The sequence below is a fragment of the Hippoglossus stenolepis genome, chromosome 16 (assembly GCF_022539355.2).
Source record: "Hippoglossus stenolepis isolate QCI-W04-F060 chromosome 16, HSTE1.2, whole genome shotgun sequence".
Lineage (NCBI taxonomy): Eukaryota > Metazoa > Chordata > Actinopteri > Pleuronectiformes > Pleuronectidae > Hippoglossus > Hippoglossus stenolepis.
In genome coordinates this window covers 18,924,689-18,946,487 of record NC_061498.1, presented here as the reverse complement: position 1 = coordinate 18,946,487, position 21,799 = coordinate 18,924,689, and the positions used below count along the sequence as shown (strand labels likewise).

At 40.8% G+C, this 21,799-nt stretch overlaps 1 protein-coding gene across 1 annotated transcript in view; it reads right to left on the bottom strand.

Annotated features, from left to right (window-relative positions):
• Positions 1-21,799, bottom strand: part of LOC118122968 (polycomb protein suz12-B) — a 24,407-nt gene extending 2,608 nt beyond the window's left edge. Inside the window, exons 1-18 of the mRNA XM_035179951.2 lie at positions 21,063-21,799; positions 20,323-20,369; positions 20,132-20,196; positions 16,851-16,919; positions 16,040-16,089; positions 15,842-15,927; positions 15,496-15,742; positions 14,515-14,617; positions 14,323-14,428; positions 13,776-13,950; positions 13,542-13,630; positions 12,412-12,555; positions 11,656-11,813; positions 11,344-11,542; positions 10,399-10,478; positions 4,645-8,949; positions 3,270-3,323; positions 3,099-3,179 (exon numbers count right to left, since the gene is read on the bottom strand). Coding sequence (XP_035035842.1) covers positions 8,388-8,949; positions 10,399-10,478; positions 11,344-11,542; positions 11,656-11,813; positions 12,412-12,555; positions 13,542-13,630; positions 13,776-13,950; positions 14,323-14,428; positions 14,515-14,617; positions 15,496-15,742; positions 15,842-15,927; positions 16,040-16,089; positions 16,851-16,919; positions 20,132-20,196; positions 20,323-20,369; positions 21,063-21,261 — 2,379 coding nt within the window. The 5' untranslated portion in view covers positions 21,262-21,799 and the 3' untranslated portion in view covers positions 3,099-3,179; positions 3,270-3,323; positions 4,645-8,387. The remainder of the gene's footprint in view (positions 1-3,098; positions 3,180-3,269; positions 3,324-4,644; positions 8,950-10,398; positions 10,479-11,343; positions 11,543-11,655; positions 11,814-12,411; positions 12,556-13,541; positions 13,631-13,775; positions 13,951-14,322; positions 14,429-14,514; positions 14,618-15,495; positions 15,743-15,841; positions 15,928-16,039; positions 16,090-16,850; positions 16,920-20,131; positions 20,197-20,322; positions 20,370-21,062) is intronic.

Below are 21,799 nucleotides of genomic sequence, written 5' to 3'. Positions count from 1 at the left end.
ATATCGAAAAAGCTTTCTGGGAGAAGTGTGAAGGGATTTGAAACATGACTGACTCAACCTTATTTCATCGGGCAGGTGGTTCAGAGGTTCTGGGCCCCTCACTGCAAAGGCTCTGTCCCCTATAGTGTTTAACCTGGTCTCTTGAACAGAGAGAAAACTTCTGCCCAAGGACAACAAGCTTCACAAAGGTTCATATGAGATCAGAAGGTCTAAACTATCATCAGAAACCAGGCCATGCAGGTGATCAATGATCTCTTTTGTAAAACAGACAGAGCAAGTGTAAAGAGGGTGTGACGAGTTTAAGTTTGAGAGTCGAGTAGCTGAGTTTTAAACAGTCAGAAGTCTTTTCAAAGTTTTGGGGTTTAAGCAGGAATAAAGACATGTACAACTGCATCTCTATAGAGTCGTAACACGACACCAAGGCTGCGGCCGAAAATCTACATTTGTATTTAGTTCTGATGATGATATTGTGAACTAAAGTTCAATAAGCCTGTTGTTCACTGGACAGATGTGACAGAAGAAACCAGGAGCTCAGAAGATCGTGTGAGGATTCACATCAGTTCTGGATGGGGTCACGACAATAAAACAGCTGTTCTGTTTATTTGATATTTAAGTGTTCCTGTCTACGATGTTGCATCACTTTAAATGTTGCTGCCGCAATGAATTGTGGGATTTTCTCCTATCTTTTTTATAAAGGATGATCTGGTCTTTCCTATGCTAAAGGAGATATGTTAGGATGCATTGAAGCTCCTTTCCTTGTCATCTAGATAATTTTTCTTCTTTTCACTTACTTAGGAATGTTCCTAAGCAAAATGGACAATTCGAACACACCCCAGAATCCTTTGCAACAGGCTTGATGTAGTGTGAGAGATAACTGGTATTTGGCCGTGTTTTTTGGACACCTGTTTTTTTTTATATCAGTTGAGATATATATATATATATATCACAGCCGGGTGACAATAAAAATCAAATAAGCACCACTGCACTGAGGTGCATTACTCTGCGCTGGTCAACAAGTGACTCTGCTCCTCTGATATTTTCTAATCACTCACACTTAGAACTGATCTTTGTAAAAACCTGCTGAATTCATATTTATGTTCCTGGATAAACAGAGCTTCGCTTCCACTGCAACAATGAAGTTAAAACACTGCGTTACTTCATAATCTGCAGAAAGAACCTCTGTCTGCGGGAGTGTGTGTGTCTGTTCGTCTCTGACCCTCCTCACACTCAAGCTGTTAATCACATGTATTTAGTTATTATTGGTGATGATAGATCATGAATCTGGATCGTTCTGGTCACTTTAACCCTGATGTCCTGACTGTGCGTCACTTTACGTCTTGTGTTGTGTCACAGGTTTAAACATGTGTCTCATAAACTCTAGAGAGAACCACACAAACACAAAGTAAATGTCAGTCCTGTACGTGTCCTAATAACTTCTGATCAGTGATGGTGTTTATCCGACTCCGACAGAGACTCTGACACAGGACGACCAGACCTTTAATGTGCGGGGAAAAAACACAAACAATAAACGTAGCAGAAAACATGAATCGATTATGTTCTGTCTCTGCATCGATGCAGAGTCGTCCTCCTCGATGCAGGAGCCCAAACATTAGCACGTGTGCTGCTTCCAGCTGCTACTTCTACGCTCTGTGCTGTGTTCAACCTAACCTGACGTGGCTGTAACTCTATTCCAGCCACATGATTGGTTCGACGCGGCGCTATTCTCATTATCATTGGCTGTTGGTGTTGTCTGTCAAAACATGGATGGAATGAGCTCTATCGACGTATCGACCATATCTTATTTCGCAAAAATTATCTTTATTGTTTTATCGTCTCTGTTTTAGGAGCTCAAAAACTCTGTAGTGTGGATGGCAGGTGTAACCATAGTTTTTAAACCTTAAGGTAATGTGTAGTGTGGATGCAGCCTCAGAAGTATACAGGGCTCCAGAAGTGCGACTAAAAGTGTTCCTTAGCTGGTCTGTCTCTGTAAAAAAGCAAGTCTTGTCACTTCCTCATCTCTTTCCTCTGTGGAGTTTACACTCATACACACACACACACAGGCCCCGCCCCCACTCACTCACACATGGACAGTGTAGCAGAGATGAGAGAGGAGATGAACTAGCTGGTGTACGTCGAGCAGTGGCGACAATAAGTGTGAATACAGGGTTTTTGCCACGGACCAACACTGTGAAACAACTGCTTCCGGATCAGAACAGAAGCAGTGATTGGTTTGTACCGTGTAACATTGTCTGATTGGCTCCAGAGTTTATGAGGCACGTATTTAAACACATTGAAAAAGTCCAACACTTTGTGCGCACTGCAGAGCGCATATGCGCACACACAAAATCTCTGGTGAAACGCTGGAATACTAACATCATTCAATACAAACCTAAAAGCTCATCTAAATCATAACCATCCTGTTTACTGAGCTGGTTAATGTGCCAAATATTTAATATTCATTCAAGCAATTGCACTTTTTGTTAACAGAGGCAGAGTTTTCATTTCTTTATTGTTTTGGTTGTCTGCGGTTGATATTTAATGTATTTAGGATATTTTTAATTAAAATTTCAGACTGAATAATCTTTAGAATTAAGTCCATTGCTCTTGGAAAGGGTGAACTTGCATGATTATGCTATATTATCAGTGCCAGTGGTTTAAAATGATTTCACAATGATGACAATAATATCATTGATCGCAATAATTTCTTGGACAGAATACCGTCCAACAAAATACATTATTGTGATAGGTCTACCATAATATTTTTAAGAATGTACTTTCCTTGTTTAGTTCTCTGTGAATGTATTTAATATCCAGGCAAAATTGGTATTGTACAATAAAATATCCTGAACTGAATCAATATTCAAACAAATCAAATTGAACCCAGCCCTAGGGAAGAAATTACCAATGCATATGGGAAATGTCAATGGTATAACAGGTGTATTATTGCAGTGCCAAAAGGCGCTTGGGTGCACCTAAATGAAAAAGTTAGGCACACCGGTGCAACCAATAGAAGAAGTTAGTCTGGATCCCTCTGATATGATTCACATCTATCTGCATGTTTAGAGAATGCAGTGTAAATAAACTTGATTCTGACAAACCTCAGACTAATCGATGCAACACAGTCCTCATCAGATGCACTTTCTTCACTGGCCGTTTCCCATGAGTCTTTACAGTTGATACTGGAAAAAAGACACACACACACACATTAACTGACAGGAACACACACACACATTACACAAAGAGTGAAGAAAATTTTTTTAAATACTTACACAGGGGTTTGAGGATCAATACCAGCCTCCTCCTGAACTCTCTTCTTCGAGAGGCTGAAACAAACACCAAGAATCAAAAATACTGATTTGTAACAGCGAACGGTAACAAGCATGTAAACACACAAGTGCTGTGCCAGAAAGTGATGTCTGCCCAAAACTGACTGCACAGCCTCATAAAGCTGTATTACTCCGTTTATTTACGTCTACAGCTGATTTAATCTGGATCACACACCCATAACTTAAACACAATTAACTTTATGTCCCTGGTGATAAGGATACGCGTTGGTGGAATTTTTATATTTATTGTTACCGAAGAATCCCATTTGTGGCCAAAGAAGTTTTTATAATTTAGAATGTAATCAGGCATGACATTTAGAGTAACTGATTATAACCAATACTATTGTTTTCAGTATATCAGGTGTTTGGAGGTCTATGTATAATATCCTTGTTTACATTCGGAAGCTAGACTGTAATTAACATTATCTACTGTGGGTTTAATTCATTAAATAAACCAACTGTCTTTGCAGTTAACACGTGGTTTTAACTCACGTCCTAGATTGTAACCAATCCCGCTCTTTTACCAGTTTATATTCAAGGTGGAAATACAACTCATAAAAGTCACATTTCCACTGATGAGAAATCACATTCTGGCAGACGATCACTTTTTGACATGACACCTGTTCTAACATTCTAACAATGATCCTCGTGTCAACTGGTCTGTGAACTTATTACTTATCCACACTTAAAGTTTAGTTATAGAGATAAACTGCATCTCTTGGTCTTTGCGACTTAGAAATCATCATTATTTGTCTGTTTACATGTGTTTATCTGATTACATGTGTTTCTGTCTGTTTACATGTGTTTCTGTCTGTTTACATGTGTGTCTGTCTGTTTACATGTGTTTATCTGTTTACATGTGTTTCTGTCTGTTTACATATGTTTATGTCTGATTACTGTGTTTCTCTCTGTTTACATGTGTTTCTGTCTGTTTACATGTGTTTCTGTCTGTTTACATGTGTTTCTCTCCGTTACATGTGTTTCTCTCCGTTACATGTGTTTGTATCTGTTTACATGTGTTTCTGTCTGTTATGTGTTTTCCATGTGTGTCTATTACATGTTCTTGTTTAAATGTGTTTGTATCTTTTATGTGTCTCTGTCTGTTTACATGTGTTTCTGTCTGATTACATGTGTCTCTGTCTGTTTACCTGTGTTTGTATCTGTTTACATGTGTTTGTATCTGTTTACATGTGTTTTCTTAAGTTGCAGTGCCTTGAGCTATCAGGGTGACACCTTCTCTAATGATGCCAGGTAGCTAATGTAAGCTAACTCAGCAGACTACTACCTTGTAATAATAACATGAACAAACAGAAACTACCTGTCCAGTAGAACCAACGCCAGTTCGGCGTCTTTCCGTATCCCCAGCTTGGTCCGGAGCGCCCTCCATCTTGGGAAAGCGAAGCCGATGTTCACCCTGGTCTTCGCCTGCATCCGGTCGCGCAGTAAGCGCAGTTCTCCCCCGTTTGGTTGCTGCACCTCGGGCGTGATCTCGGGCACAGAATCCGCGGGAGGCTGCGCGCCGTACGGGAGCGAGTAGAGATGATCCATCACGACAGAATGAAGTGAAAAGAAGAAAGAGCCACCATCATAATTCAAACTACTTCAACATCTTCTTCTTCCGAGAGTCTGCCTCATCCGGTGTTTGGGCTGTGACGTCATCCACAGGCGACCGGATGAAACGAACCACCACAGTGGACACAACTTACTGATTTCTCCAGGTTTGAAAATCTCTGGAGACACTTGGGGAAATGAAGGAACACAACTGAGTTAAATATTTATAAAGCAAGTCTGGTTATTTTTAGACATTTTGACACGGAAGCTGCACATAAAGTGTCTTTAAATATACTCCCTATGGCGCATGCGTCAGCGCTGTGGTCGAAAACCAGACTCGGTCAGAGAAACATTGATTTTTAACGTGAAACTTGTTCAGTCGGTGTTTTGACTGGATTTGATCCGCGGCTCTGTGGGTCTTATGGAGGAGGAGAGATCCGAGAAGAATTCAGCTCCAGCTAAAACCCCCCTGACCCAATCCAAACCAGGAGGAGCTGACCGCAGGGAACACAACTCCCATGATCCCACGCTGCTTCTGCCAAACTCCGAATTTAGTTTTTGTTTTAAAACGACCCCTAGTGGTAAAGTTGCACATAGCACACGACATATCATCTGGGACAACAGCTTCATTTCCCCCCCACAGCCTCACATTAGTTTTTCTTGCACACAGGTACAAAGTAGTGCGACTCACCTGACCTCTGAGCCAATCAGAGAAATGTTTACCTTAATATGATCATCGCTGAGAGACACAGTCTGACTTATTACCTTTTTGAAATAAGAGCGAATAAGAATACAAATTAGAAACTACAATATCACTCAGACCTCATACCTCTATCAAATTGCACCAGATTTAACCCACTCATAAATACCCCCTAAACACGCCTGTTTTTTTCATCAAGATCCATTAATTATTCTATAAAAATCTGTGAAAAATGTTAATCACACAACGTTAAAGTAGAAAAATCCTGGATCCACCCCCTGATCTGGATCCACACCAAAGTTCTTCCCCGACCCCTACCGCATTCCTCCACCAAGCTTTGTGGTAATCTGTCCAGTAGTTTTTGTGTAATCATGCAATCAAACAATCACATGCAAAAACATTACATCCTTGGCAGAGGGAATAAGGATAAACATTGTTGGACGCTCCTCACACGATGAACTGTTGTTGCCATGAGACCAGGCAGAAATAATACCAACAGATTTTCAAAATAAAACTTTAATTTGACAGAAGTTAAGACAAATCCGTGTGATTTTTGGTATTCTAATATTTCTGCTTTGATAGGTCAGTACTGTGTTAGATAATCTGGTACAAGTTTCAGTAAATGGCCTAAATGTGTTTTGTACATGTGATAAATGAGGTTGTTGAAAGAAATGGACCATGTTTCTGAAAATTGTACAAAATTGTTCTTTTTAATAAACAACCATTTTGACTCAGCTAGTTTTACATTATTGTTGAAGAAAAGTCTTGTTTTCTTGACATGGCTCTTCTTGTACTGTGCAAAATGCTGCTGGTCTCATGTGAAAAAAACAACCCCAAAAAAACGTACTTTAAAATGAACAGCAAACTCTGATAAAAGAAAAAGTGCTCAGAACGACACTCAGAACTGTCACGTATTAAACCAGTTTTCTGCTCGCTGGGTCAGTCACCGTCCGACGTCTGACTGATGTAAAGCTTTTAAAGAGCGGCACTGAAACATGAGAGTTACACATAAAATCAACTGTTCCCATCAAACTTGAAAATGTCTGCATTAGTGCCAGTTCCCAACAGCTGGTCACATCTGGATGCTCATACTGCGATCAAAACTGAGCAGTAAAACTTAAAACTATAAGGCAGCACCAGCATTTGCACCGGGTGCTTGTTCCGTCAGAGCATTTGAGGCAGTGACATGCTGTCGGATGATTCAGCCTGAGTCTGCTTCGCAGAAATCGTGTTTTTCATTTTCACAGGAGACGCGAAACAGGAACGAGGAAATCTGTAGCAAATTAATCCCCTTTGGTCTGTAAACTAAGAAGCTAACAAATACTCCCGCATGGTGTTCAGGTTTCTGAACATCCATATTCAAAAGCTAATTTATTACATATAGATACACAAAGTCTTATGTACATAACAGGTGAAGTGGGCAGGTGCTGCATCGAGGAAAATAAACCAAACCCCAGTTGAGAAATGACTCGTTTAAAAAAAAAAAAAGAGAAGTATAACCTGTCATCTCCAGTTGATGTTTCAGGGTTCTGCAGGTGTGACTATAAATCAAGATGGACAACATGACAAGCTCCAGAAAGTGAAGCCAAAGAGTCTCCTTGCCCCCTTGTGGTTGGCTGCAGTATAGTACATAAATCCAGCCTTATCCATATTAGCAGATGGGACAAGGAAACAAAAAAAAAAAAATGAAGTACACATTTAACAAAGTTTCTGTCATTTTATCTAGTTCTTATCACACTGACGTTTGTTCAAGTGTTCATGTTTCTGATAAGTTTGGTTTCAAGTGATGAAATGAAAAAGAGGTGATTGGTTTGGTGGGTGTATCGTGGGAGCTCCACTCCACGATCACTCCTGATCTGGCTCCAAATGAAGTCACCAGCACAAGATGGCGGCATCAGTATCTAAGATCTCTTAGCTTCATTTTTGTTTGACAGGAGGAAGTTGAGACGCGCCGTCCATCTTTGTTTACAGTTTATGATGTGGAAGGTCAGCGATCGGCTCTTCTCACCCTCAGATCATCCACTTTTCAATTATAGTTAGTTTTGAACATTGACAAAGAAACTATACCAACAGAAAAAACTTGTCGGCTCGTCTCATTCTTACATTTTCTTATCGTCAACAAATCCCTAAATGATCCAAACAAACAATGACTGTCTCCTGCAAACAAGTGTGTGGGTCAAATACTAGTGTGTTTCAGTCCCACACACACATCGACCTGCTGCCCCAAATACTCAAAAGAGCAACAAATCTTCTATGAATCCGTCACTGAAAATAGTCCTAAACAAATGCACTATTTCCTCCCGTTAAAAAACAGCTTTGTTTGAAATTTAAGATTTGTGCTACGGACAAACCAGTGTGTTTTGAGCTGAGAGCTACAGACGGGGGAGAAGTTGGAAAGCGTTGAGAAGTAACACTTGGTTGTTTTGCATTTGTTGCGGCATTTGTCGACAATTAGAAAAATCTAGATCACCACGTGCTTTATTTCTATTAAATCTATTGCTACAAATCAAGACTCAAGGCTGAGCTTGATTCATTAGTTTACCTGGTGGACTGAATTCTTCACTTCCATGAGTATTGAGCTTCGAAGCATTTCTCCAGTTTAAATGTGTGAAAACTGAGAAAAACAAACGACTTTTGTGATAAAAAGTTTGTCTCATTTCTGATGAAAATACGAACCCTGCAGTGAATTGAGTGTTTTAACACCTGTTTGTTTGTTTGTTTGTCTGTCCGTCGCCTTTTCTTGATTCTGGTTTGTAGCATCAGTTTTTCAAATCCATGTCCTGTTTTGGATCTGTATCACATCCTCTCTGTCACTGCTCTTCTTCCATCTGCTCCTCGTCCTCCTGCTCCTCGTCCCCCTGCTTCTCGTCCTTCTGCTCCTTGTCCTTCTGCTCCTCGTCCTTCTGCTCCTCGTCCTTCTGCTTCTCTTCCTCCTGCTCCTCGTCCTTCTGCTTCTCTTCCTCCTGCTCCTGCTCCTCATCCACCTGCTCCTCGTCCACCTGCTCCTCTTCCTCCTGCTTCTCTTCCTCCTGCTTCCCCCGACCCCCGTGGTTGCCCTTCTCGTCACTGCAGGGTTTATACTCAGATGGGTCTGGTTCAGGATCCAGCTCTGGCTGGGACTCCACAGCTGTCTCCCAGTCCTCCTCTTCCTCCTCCTCCTCCTCGTCTTTGTCACTCTGAGTTGCCTGGCTCTGGAGGAGGCGGAGTCCGGCCATGGCCTGGTCAATGGTCAGCGTGCTGACCAGGTTGAAGTCGTGCATGCTGACCAGGTGCAGCAGGAAGTTGCGAGAGAGGTTGTGTTTGACGATGTGGGCGCCGTGTTGCTTGGCGAACACTAGAGTAGCCTTGTTCATCTGGTTATCTGCGATGAAGCTGTCGGGCAAAGAAAAGAGTCAGTGTGACGGCTGCTAAGAAAAACAATCCTCTTTTCTGATTACTGTAAAACTTAAAAAGAAACAGGCAAATATAAGAAGGCACTTTAAAAAAACATCAATGGAGAAAGACCAGGGGCCTCATTTATAACCGCTGCGTACACCTCTGTTCACGCAAACGTTGGGATTTTAAAAAAACTAACTTGACGGGATATTGCGCACACTTCCACGCTAACTCTGACCCATGCGTACGAGCATTTTGAAAACGGGAAAATGACGATGCAGACAAGAGGAGGTGAACTGAAGCAGATTATTGATCCACTTCATCGTTAACATTAAAACCAAAAGAGTTAGTTGTGCTCACTCACATAACTGTTCCATGAGAACCTTCAATTCAAAAAGATAAAAAACAACTTATTGCAAATTAGTTTCAGATAATAATAAACAGCAGAGTCATTAATAGTTTCTAATATCTTCTAACACTGTACGTGTATCCTCAAGGATGAGTGTGTGTAAAATAGCTGCAGTGAACGTGACTGTGCCATCAGGCGCACTGGAGATCACTCACAAAAAATAAAGAAAAACTATTCACTTTCAAACTTCCATTACCAATTAATATCATATAATTTTGCCTCCACCTTTGAATTCGATTTTTATTTTATTTCAGGCTCCGTTCTTTCTATCGTACTCACTCTCGCTCACTGTATTAACAGCAGCAGCGCATCAGTGTATTTTGTTTTATTAATGACAACACTGCTGCTGCCACCCAACAATCTGTGTTTCTTCACCTCCGCCTCACTAACAAACACCTTGATGTCAGTGTCAGGAAGTGGCTCTTCCTCTCCTCATTGCTTGAGCCAGCAGGATAATTAAATATTCATGAGGTGCTTTGCATTGACCATTTATTGTTGAATGTGGTCGTGTAGAGGGCGGAGTATGGGGCGGATCCACGTACGAACGTTTCCAGGTGGAGTGAGATTTATAAAGGGAACATTGCCTTCAGGTGAGCGTGCGCATGGTTTTATAAATCGGAATCTTTTTTTGCGGATGCCATTTTCGTATGAATCCTACGCACTGTTTTATAAATGAGGCCCCAGAGGTTTTGCAGCAGTGAAAACATAAGCTTGGTTCAGTTTTGTTTGTGGTTCCTGATTGTTTAGAAAAATCCTGAATCTTTAGAGTTGAAGCTATTTCAGCTTTTTGTTACTTGCAAACTTTGAATGTTAAAACAAAAAAGATTCAATTTGATTTGATGGAGGTTTGATTTAAAGGGGACTTAGCATGCCCATTTTACCACAAGTTGATATGGTTCCTTGGGGTCTGTAACATACTTTGGTCAAAATACCACAAGGATCATTTAAAACAGCACCCTTTTTACCCTGTATAAAACAGCCCTCCACAGAGTGACCTGTTTTGAGTGCCTGTTCCTTTAAATGCTCCTTGTACTCACCCGCGCTTCATGGCGTACAGGTTCCACAGCTTCATGATCTCCTTCTCGCCCTCATTGACGTCTGTGAACTCGTCGATTTGCTGCAGGTGGGAGCAGGGAAGTCGAGATTTTAAAAACGTTTTTAGACACCGCAGACAATATTAACAATCACTCCAGTCAAAGAATGATGGAGAACAGACAGACCTACAGTTACTTCCTAAACATTGGTCACATATTTGTCTGTTATAAATACTTCCTTACTAAATAAATGAACATGAAAGAAAAGTAACAGATGGATGAAAACATTAAAAATAATCGATCGAGACTTAATAAGGTGCAGCAGGCAGAGGCAGGACGGCACCTATGAATTCTGCTGTAGTTCTGAGTTCAAACGTTTTGTTTACAGCACATTGACACTGGCGTTGGCTCTCATCACCAAAAGCTCTCTTAACATCTTTGTTGGTGTCTTACATACGTGTATGGCACCGCTTTTTCATGCTGAGATATTTGTATTATTTCTTCTTTGAGGTTAGTGTCTGCCACATGCTAGAAATTTCTTCAACACACCCGCTCGCTCTAAAGTCGTGATGTGATGTTGTGAGTTTTTATGACACGACCGACTGGCAACAGGGGTTTAACTCTCCTTGATCTTTCATCGGGAAAAATCCCCACTAGCATGTCAGGTCCACTCAGATTGGCTGTAGTTGTCGCTGATATTTAGCCGGTGTTAAATCTACATCATGAGTAGATTGGACATAAGCAACTGCCAATCTAATGCAGATTTGGCAATCGTGTAATGTGAAGGAGGCATTAGTTGAATTTAGTTCATAGTAAATTCAAAATCACAATGTCGCGTTTTCCACTGGAGCTACTTTGCACTGAAGAAACATCTTGTAGTTAAACTCAATGAGGGGATAAGGCCTCCCCCTCCTCAAAAATCCCAATTCATGGCCGTCTGGAACCGACCTTAACGGTTTTCTCTTTGAGCCAGTCAGGGTCCTTCTCGTCCTCACTGTCCACCTCCATCTCCTCAGGCCGCAGAGGCACACAGCTGTCACTGTGGAAGTAGAGGCGGTTGTGTCCGCTGATATGCGACCTCTGCTGCTCTTGATCGCCGTCCTCCGACTCCAGAAACTCAGACAGACTTGGCTTCATCCTCTTGGGTCTGGACAGAGGACAGAAAAAGGACAGTAGGTCGGTACCAGTACTGTTGGTGGGAAATAAAACCTAAACAACAAAACTTTTAAGTAAATATTTCGGTCAGAAAACCAGCAGTACCTGCAGACGACCACGTTGGTGACGACGGTCCTCTTGACGGGGCCATTCCTGCTGAAGGCAAAGCCTGGCTGGTTGTGGATGTCCTGAGGATTTCCTGCGTAGGAACCATCATAACCATCGTTGATGGAGACTTCAATCTTTGCACCTTTAGGATGTGGCTGTAAAAGATCACGGACAAGAAAAATACACTTAGTTTCTAAATGCCGAAAGAGTTTGTACACACATCTTCACAGGTTGGTGATAAAACATGTATTGAAAAAATCTTTATATTAACTGAAAACTACTTCCTAATAACTAATGTTCAATTCTGTAGTTTTCAGAAAAATGAAAAGAATTTTCTGATCTGTAAAAGAAAAAAAACAATCACATATTGTTTTAAAGTTGTGTGATGTGAACAAATGTGGTTATAATCTGTCACCACTTTTTTAACAATTGTAGTTAATTCAATTTAAACATTCATGGGGACGTGTGTGTTTGATATCTAATCAACGTGGACGACTGAACAATTACGATCTGTAAATATAAGCATTTCCTGTAACACACCAACTCTGATTCAACAGACATTTACGGTTTACTTTACGTCCATTTCATCTATTCTGGTCTATTGTCAATCAATCAATCACAAATGAAACAAGTCAGAACGTTCCGGCAGAGCTACTTTTTTAACCTGTAGTTTAACTTAATAGTACTGAATTTATCAAGATATGTTTTATGTTATTATTCTTTCTGCACAGTGACAGTCCCTGTGCATCTCACCACATAGTTGAAGATGAAGCGGGAGTGGGACAGTTTGAGGTGTTTGATCAGACTGTAGAGCTTCCTGCAGTTGAGCGTACACCAGGGACAGTGGAGGTCGTCTCTGGCCTCTGTCTGCTGCTGAGTGTTGTTGTTGTACTGGAACTGGATGAGAAAAGAAAAGGTGAATGTGAAGCAGTACAAACTGACACAGATCTGTCAAGTTTGAGCTCTGATGTTTTTCTCTTGGTTGAAACTCGAGCAGAGACGGACGCTAAGATGCTAATGTTGAGAAAATCACTCCCAGATGGCATCAATTCAACAGGAAAAAAAACAACCTTCCACTATGTTCACCATATAAAGGATTAAGTATCTTTTATTTCTCAGTCTTACAACTTACCAACATACATGGAGCTAACAAAGGCTAACGGAGGGGGCATGAAATATTGTCCTGACATACGAGCAATGTCACAAGTTGAGTGGTTTAGATGTTGTGATTTCTTCCTCTGAAGAGGATAAACTTAAGATTTTTTAAAATAGGCTGGACGTAAAGAAAATTTCACATAACTTTGCAGAAATCCAGTTAGGGTGAATGCTTTTTCAAAGAAGTTGATCAGCCTGAAGGGGCTCTATTAAGCCCCTATATTATCACATCTCACCTGACTATACAATGCCAGTTTTTACTTGCAGCTTCCTTTTGTGGCCGTTTTGAACAACTACAAACACTTCTGCTTTCACACCTGGTCGGATGAACGCACTGGCTGATTTCTAACAAAAGCTGACCTTTATCTTCCACATCCTCTAGCTCTCTTCTAACTAGTTTCAGAGATGTGTACTTGATGATAAAAATGTGTATTCAATCTGTGATAAGGTCACATACATAGGCCCAATCCCATTTCACCCCTTGGCCCAACCCCTACCCCTGGTTTCCGAGGGTTATCTTGCCTCTTGCGATATGAAATTATGTGAAAATACGTGATTATCATGCACAAAAAAAAATCTCAGTTTTGACGCTTTTAAAGCCCTACGGCTTAGCTCTACCCCTCCGTCTCAACAGGTATTGGGACAGCCTACCCCTACACGTGAACGTGCAAAACAAAGGGGAAGGGTGAAATGGGATTGGGCAAAAGTCTGTGCTGAGAGAGACTGACCTGGTAGAAGATGCGTAGTTTCTGTCTGGGCTCTGCTGAGATTTGTTCCCTTCTGCTTTGTACATCAGTGTTGATCGATTCTTTTAGAGCTGCAGCAGAGAGGAGAGAAACAGGATCAAAAACATTTAAATAAACTAATCAACTGTTTCACTAATGACCACCTAATGATATATCTACTGAAAAAGCTTTGTTAGTTCTAATATTGAAATGCTTGTGTTGCTGTGACATGCTCACCCAGTGTCTGCGTTGCTCTCAGCGTGCTGGGTCTGGTGTCCTGGTTGGTCTCAGAGTTGCGGGTGGCCAGAGGTTTAGCCACAGGTGCAGTAGAGCGATCGGAGGAGTCGCTGGTCCAACGCAGGGTGAACTGCAGCGTGGGACCCTGGGAAAAACTCTCAAATGGAGGTAGACGCTGCAAAGAGAAACACAGCAGTTTTAAATTCATATGATCATTAACCAGATTAGATTTTTTTTTGAGGCATCACATAAATTATGTCTACTGCCCTAAAGGGAAAAACTGATTAAACTATTTTTACATTTTTTGTTTAATCAACTTCTCTGTTGAAATGTTTTTCATTCCACCAGATGAAGGGAAATTCTGAAATCATTCTGAAATCGAATGATTTCTGAATTTGCTGTTATGAGCGAATCACTTTGAAACTTGGGATTAAAAAGTTGCCATATGAATTATTATTATTATTCCCAGTTGATATTGTTGTGGCGTTATTTTAAGAGCAGAGCATTTTTTGTACTTTGTACAAATTTCACTCTCATACACACAAACCTTTCCATCCAGGATGGTTTCCCAGGTTGCCCTCTTCTTACTGACAGGACACTCCTCCATCTCCTGCATCGACACCTCGTACTCTCCGTCTAACAACTGCAGACGTCTGCACACAAGAATACATCAATTACACACAGAGAAAACAACAACATGCTCGCCTGTGTGTCAGAACAGCTTGTGTGTGTGTTTCACCTGTTTTTATCAAAGACGGTCATCTGAGCCACAAATGTGGCTTCTCCCTCCTCCCTGAGAGAGGAGCTCCTCCTCTTCCTGTTAACCACTTCCTCTGTAAAATCTGAAACAGTCACATAATGTCATGAAGCTCTGCTCCATCACACCAACATCGCAGATGACAGTAGGAGATGTCGGGGCGCGCTCGGTATGGTTTGACGCAGTTGGCGCAGCGGGAATGATAGAGACTCAGAGATGAGAAGTAAATTACTGACAGAGCCGCTAAAAACTGTTAAAAAAAATGTATTTAACGGTCCAAACATGTATGAAAAGATTCCAAATTAAGACTATAGGCGACCCAGTGGAGCTGTGCATGGCTCCCTGGGTGTCTGCCCCAGACTTGGTGGCGCTGCGGCCCGGGCTGTGCGCCGTCTCCCTCGGTATGTGGAGCTGTCCGTGGTCTCTGCGTCCGTAACCAGGGACTGTTTATGTTTATTTATCACAAGTCATATCGTCATTGCGATATTCAACAAGGTTATGGCATATCGCATGTGCAGCCCTTCTTACAACTTACAGGAAACACATTCCCCGATGTTTTTCAGGGGCTTAAAGGAAGCACTCGAAATCGGATTCATTGATAGCTGTTCTAGGAGCATCTACCTCTCGATCTTCTGCCAATAAATAAAAATGGCCGTTTTGTTTGTACAGTAATCGCAATGGACTGTTCCGACATATTACAGCATTATTTAAGGTAGAACGTAATATTAACCTATTTAAGACTTGATTCAAATAATGAAACAAAAAAAAAACTTTAAATGGAGGAAAAGGGAAGAAACCTCAAGAAGAGAAGGGATTGTTTTTCCAGGATGGAAAGACATGAAACCAAACACAAAAGATGATACAATTAAATAACAAAAAGTTAATTTTTGATCAGAAAGATCAGATCATGTCAGTAATCAGCTATGTTATTACTAATATTATTGTTTTTAAAACTCTGCTGACCTCTGTTGTGGTGACTCTCTCCGTTGGTCAGGCCGTTGACTTGTGTTCGGGGGAATCCGGGCCGTGACACTCTGAACAGTAACGAGTAAGACTTGACCATGTGAGAGTTGCTGGGTTCAAACTCGCTGCTGGGGACCAGCAGGGAGGGGGAGGAGCTCGGCTTGGCCTGGACTCCAGCGCCCGTGTCCGGGTTCAGGGGAACCTGCTTCTTCCCTGTGGGGACCTGCTTCACTGGACAGCTCACATCCTGGAGTGATGGGGGAGAAGAAATGTCCGATGTGTTTCACTGACACCAATGCAAAGGATAAAAGTCAGCGTTGATGAAGCGGAACATCATAACACACACCTTCCTCTTCTTGTGACAAACTTTGACCAGCAGCACCTCCAGCGACACAGAGTTCTGCTCATTCTCACAGTCCTGAGATGGTTTCCCTGAAAACAATGCAACACAATACAGGACAGGAGACTGTTAGTCGCACTGACTCAGAGGAGACACTTCATCTAAAGAAGCCAAAAGGACGGCAGCTGATTAGGACAAACTTACCAGCTTTATGAAAGAAACCAGTGAAGGTGAGCTGGAGGTTAGAGGCCAAGCTGTTGGAAAAACAGAAAAGTTTTCCTTTATATCTTAAACATGTGATGTGATGTATGATCAAATATCCATTGGATATGAAGGTCACATGATCAGCATTACTTAAAAAACAATTACAACATTTTGACTGTTTATTAATTTCTTTAGAAAGAGTAAATATATAATATTCCAAACAGGTGGCATAAAATTAAAAAAAGGAATACATTAACTACTAGCTACATTGTTTTTATGTTGTGTATGTGCTGTTTGTGAAACCCAGTAATAAACAGAATATAGAATTTATATGGAAGAAAATACTGATGGAAACCACAATGTCTCTGCTTATGTTTTCAATGTTTAGGCTTATCTTAAAAATTGTTGACAGGCTAACTGACGCTACATCCACACTAGTACATTTTTGTTTTAAGACATGCTGTTGCTACAGTAACGCTTGCCCTCCACACTACCCTGGAAGCAGCTGGGAGCAGCAGACAGAGGCAGGAAGTGACGTATTAACTCTTACATCCTATGATGCAGATGCCCATGTTCTCTTCTCTCTGACATGTTTTCAGGTGCGTTAGTGTGGACAGAGATTATTTCATTCTTTTGTTGAGCATATAAAAAAGGAAACAAAGCTGAAAACATTTGGTCTTTGGATGAGATAAAAAAAAAAAATGTCACATTGAATTTATTATTTAAATATATTAATAATTTTAGTTAGTGAAATCCCAGATCGCTACACATATTAAGAGTAAAGAAAACAACAACAGGACTGAGTGTTTACCTGTTAGTCTCTAGCTCTCCCCTCATCTTCTCCACTTTAAACAGCAGATTGTCCACCTTGGAGCTTTTCCTGTTCAGACAAGGGGCAGCAGTTAGCAACCACACAGCACAGCCAGCTCCCCCTACTGACCCGCAGACAGACCAACAGGTCATTACACAGAGTGAGTCAATTCCAGTGTGAGGTCAGAGCGTGTACTTCTTCTGGAGATAGTCAGTCCACAAACAAACACATTTAAGCCATAGCTGGGCTTTTAATGGTCACTTTCAAGTCAGTTCTATTCCAAACATGAGACTCGCAAATCAATAAGCTAATTGAAAGAAAAAATAATAATAATAATAATAATAATATCGAATTAATATATTAACATCAATAATCAATTAAAGGTTCAGTGTGTAGAGTTTAGTGACATCTAGTGGTGAAGTTGCATGTGGCAGCTGAATACCCCTCACTGCAACCTGTGGCACCCTTCAGTTGCCATAAAAACTCAAAAAGGTGTTTAGTTTGTCCAGTTTGAACGATTGTAAAATACATGGCGGCCACTGTAGAGAGGACCCGCTCCCGATGTAAAAATAAAGTATTTAAATATAAAAAGGAACCATTATAGGGTAAAGAAAACAACAATTAGTACAATTTAGGTGATCACACACTATGACTATTTTATATTCAGTTTCTTCCAATAAATCCCTTTCACCTAAATCTTACACACTGAACCTTTAAGTAATTTTTTCCAGCAAAAACAATATTTGGTGGTTCTTGGATCTCAAATGTGAGAATTACTTTTTTAATGTCAGGTTTTCTGCGGCTGATTAGACAGACTAGCTTTAAGTGATCTACACATGTCTGTATGTTTTAATTAGTATTTTTGATCATTTCTGTTTTCCATGCCGAATGTTTGCCGCTCAGACTCCATGAAAAGTGGCCTGATACAAAGTGGAACCAACCGAGAAACCCGCTGTGGTTTACTTTTATTACCTTTGTCTTAAGTGTTGGAGACAAAACATTTTACATTTGGATCTGACCATGACAAACCATCAGATCTGCATTTATTAGTCTTTACCATAGACTTTTTTGACAGGTTGGTAGATGTGAAATTTAGTTTGAGTGCCATAAACAAGCTGTGAATTCATGCTGGCAGGAGCACATGTGCTGGTTTGTGTGCTGAAGTGAAATTAAAACACAGCCTCTTGGCTCAAATTGCAGCCATTAGTACGCAGGGTTTAGTGACCGCACATAAATCCAAGTTCTGTACAGCGTCAACCTGCAGAGACGTCTAATGAGCCAGAGTAACTGAAAACACCTGGAAGGCTGCAAGGAGCCTTGAAGCCGGATTCAGGCCGACATCAGACAGGGATAAACACAGTTCAGCCTCCACATTCATTCCACTGATTTAGACTAATAAATAAAAGCTTTATTTTAACTGCAATGCCACAAAACAACATCCACCAACGCACTTCATCAACCAAATCGCATTCTCCCATTCCTCCTACATTACTGTGTAACATCAATGCCAGTGTTTCTATTGCTTTTCTACAAGTTCAAATCCAGACATTTTTCACTTCCAAAGTAATACTTTTATGCTCTGAGTAATTCTACTCAACAAAAATGCATCGATTTGTTGATATTTATTTCACAGTTTTAAAATATTTCTTTTAAGTAACATAACTGCAAATGGCCGGCTACAAAAAATATGAAAGACTTTTGTAAATGGAATTCAAGACTTTTTAATACCTTATCGGAACTTATTTAAGTAAATTGAAATCAGTGTTTTTCAAGCCTTTAAGACCTGCATTTACCCTTCAGCGGCCTTCTATGACTTGCTTGCAGTTACATAAAAAGACTTGAAGACAGGTTGTGTAGGCGATGAAAAAACACTTTCAAAGACAATATAAAAGAAACAACGGTAGTGCTAAAATTTTGACTGTACAGACGTGATTTACATCACAAAATGTTTTAAGGAGACTAAAAACTTGTCCGGCAACACACTAAATAACCACCTCTGTGCAGAATGCCTTACATGAACACAGCCTCTTTTCTTTCAATTTATGTTTTTCATGCTCTGTGAACACTTTATAACTGTGAAGTGTCTCAAATCACAAGCTATGTATCATGTGACCAAAGCTGCACGAGTGCAGCACAAAATGAAACTGATAGGAGCAGCAGCAGCAGCCTCTCGTCGTCATCTGGTTCACGCACTACATCTACTTCAAAATCAGACACAACACCTTCTGACGGCGGCCATTTTTAGTCCCCAACCGAGGCCTGAGCCATGAACAGAATCTACTGCACCACAAATAAGAAAAGCTCCTGTCTGATGAATGCATTTCCAAATAAAGGAAATGAAAAAAGAGATGAGCTGATACACAGTATTGTAGTATTTCAGATGTAGATAATGATTATAAAGAATTGAAATAAATAAACAAACTATCTTACAAATTATCTTACAATATATTTATGTCTTTTTAAATGTTTTTTGACCATTCATTCAATCTATAAATATTACTTCTGCATATAATTCTGGTTTTTGAAAGACATAAATAATTTATCAGCTCGATAACAAGTGTCAGATTAACATAGGAAATCTATGGATGCCAGTGTCAACTACATTTGAGTTTTGTGACCAGTTCTAAGACTGATAAGAATAAGAATTATAAAGGTGATTTAAATAACTTGTTTTTCTGAAAATGAGTGTTTCTACAAAAGAAAAAGTTGTAACACCAACACATTTGTGCAAGAACACTGCATTTAACAGCAACAATTATTTTGTATCAGCCAGCATTCAACATGCACATACTTGTTTTTCAATAACGGCTGCGAAATATTAGTTGTCAGCATTTTTGATTATGCAGCCCAATCTTTTCAAGTATGCACATAACCTCCAGCTCTTTAAATTGACATAAGAGAAGCCCCTCTGTCTTTAAACACACCGCCCACTTAGTGCAAAGTGAAACACAAGCAGCCCTGTGTGCATCAGCAAGATCTTTTCTTTTGTGAAGAGTCTGTATGCAAAGCAGCCAAACTGAAAAAGTCTCTCCTATCTGAGCTTTAACATATCCAGCCTGTCCCCACCTACATCAGCCGACCTGTCGGTTTACTTTCACTCACGGTAACAGTTGACTCGCTTTCTACGAGTCAAACTACTTCAAATTCAACTTTAAACAGAAAGACACAAAACCATAAAGAGACACAAGAAGTGAGTCAAGCCATGACCCTGCAAGTTCACACCAAACAAAAGCGTGAGGGAAAACAGTTATGACTGGATACAAACAGCAGATTTTTTTTACCTTTTGCCATTATTCCTTGAGTTTCTGTGGGACATGTAGGTTAGAGTCCTGTGCAAGAATATGGGCTGAAATGTAACAGCGAGAGATAAAACAAATAAATGTGTTATTGCTTGAACGATACACAAACATTTCCCCATACGTCAAATGATCCAGCTAATCATGTGAGGTAGTTTCAAGAAAAGGCCACTCACAGCGATTAAGTTCCTGGTGCGGAGGAACCTGTAGATCTGAGTTGGTTCTGTAAAGAAATTGAGTTGCACCATCAGCACAAGACTTTCCTTTATGAATAATGGATCACATTAAATGAACATGTTGAGTTTTAAACAAGCAGAAACATGATAACCTGAGTGCACTTAGTGCTTAAATAATCATCCACCTGATGAGTGAAAACTTTGTTAATAAGTTAATCAAAATAGCAGTTTCTGCTTAAATCTTCGAAAATGTGAGACTTGACTTGTTTCTGGTCCTAATTTAAATTAGGGGTGAAGGCAACAGTTTGTGTTTAAGTCCATTGCTTGATTACATTAACTACATAAATTTATATTTAAAATAATCAGACAGAAACAGAACACTGTTTTGTTGCAGCAGTATTAAACACGTGGTTAAACGGCAGCAACACACAGATTAGAGTAATGTAATTATCTGCCTGTGTTAAAAAAAAAAAACTACTAAATTTCCTTTGATTGAAATATGAACCCAATGACACAACGTGGCAGCTGCAAATTGTGTGACATGTGAACTCAAGCATGACAGCACCACAACACGTGTAATTCATAGTAACGTGGTTGGAATCAGGTGCAACAGGACTGAATGTGAAGTCATCCAGCTTTGCAAGTCCTCACCTCGCCGCCCACAGCTTCCTGTAACCTTGAATTAAACTTATAACACAGATGTCGTTTTAACATGCAGCTCGATGACAGCAGGCACTCACTCTCGAAGGCCTGCAGGAACAACTCGTGGTCGGCTTGAATCTGTTGCATGTTGGGCTTCTTGGCTGCGACCACCGCGGAGGAGGAGGAGGAGGAGGAGGAGGCGGAGGACGATGCCTGGTGAAACCCGTTGGCTTTTCCTCCGGGACCGCAGCCCAACGGGTGGCTCCCACCTGAGGAGCTCTGCTTGTGTGGAGCCATCGCCGCGACAAATACACAAATAAAAAAGCGGCCAAAGAAACTTTACCCCCACCTGATGTGGGAAAGAAACTCAGTTCCTTCTCCTTTGTCAAAACAAAAGAGCAGCGCTGGCAGAGAACCAGCCGCTCAGGAGAAACTGTGTTGACTCCTCATTTCTAAACAAGACGATGGAAGTTTCACTGAATCACATTAAAAATTAGTGAAGACACAATCCAAGGTTTTCCTTTCAGCGATCGTCTGAAAGTTACAAAGCTCCGTCCACAGGCTTGAATTGCGCGAAACAAGAGAACAGCCTCCGGCAAGCTGACGCGGCTTGCTAGCTAACTGGCTAACTTCCTTAGCCAGCTAGCAACGACGCCGGGCTAACCGGTTAGCATTCTCCGACACTGTGACTTCCCCAATTAACTCAACGAAAGCTGCCGCTAATCGACAACTGATTAAAGCCAGAAATAAAGCACGTTCCCTGTGGTTTAGACGCCATCGTTTCACCAGACCTCACAGTACTTCTTGCCGGGCGCCTGTTTGCAAGTTGGGATAG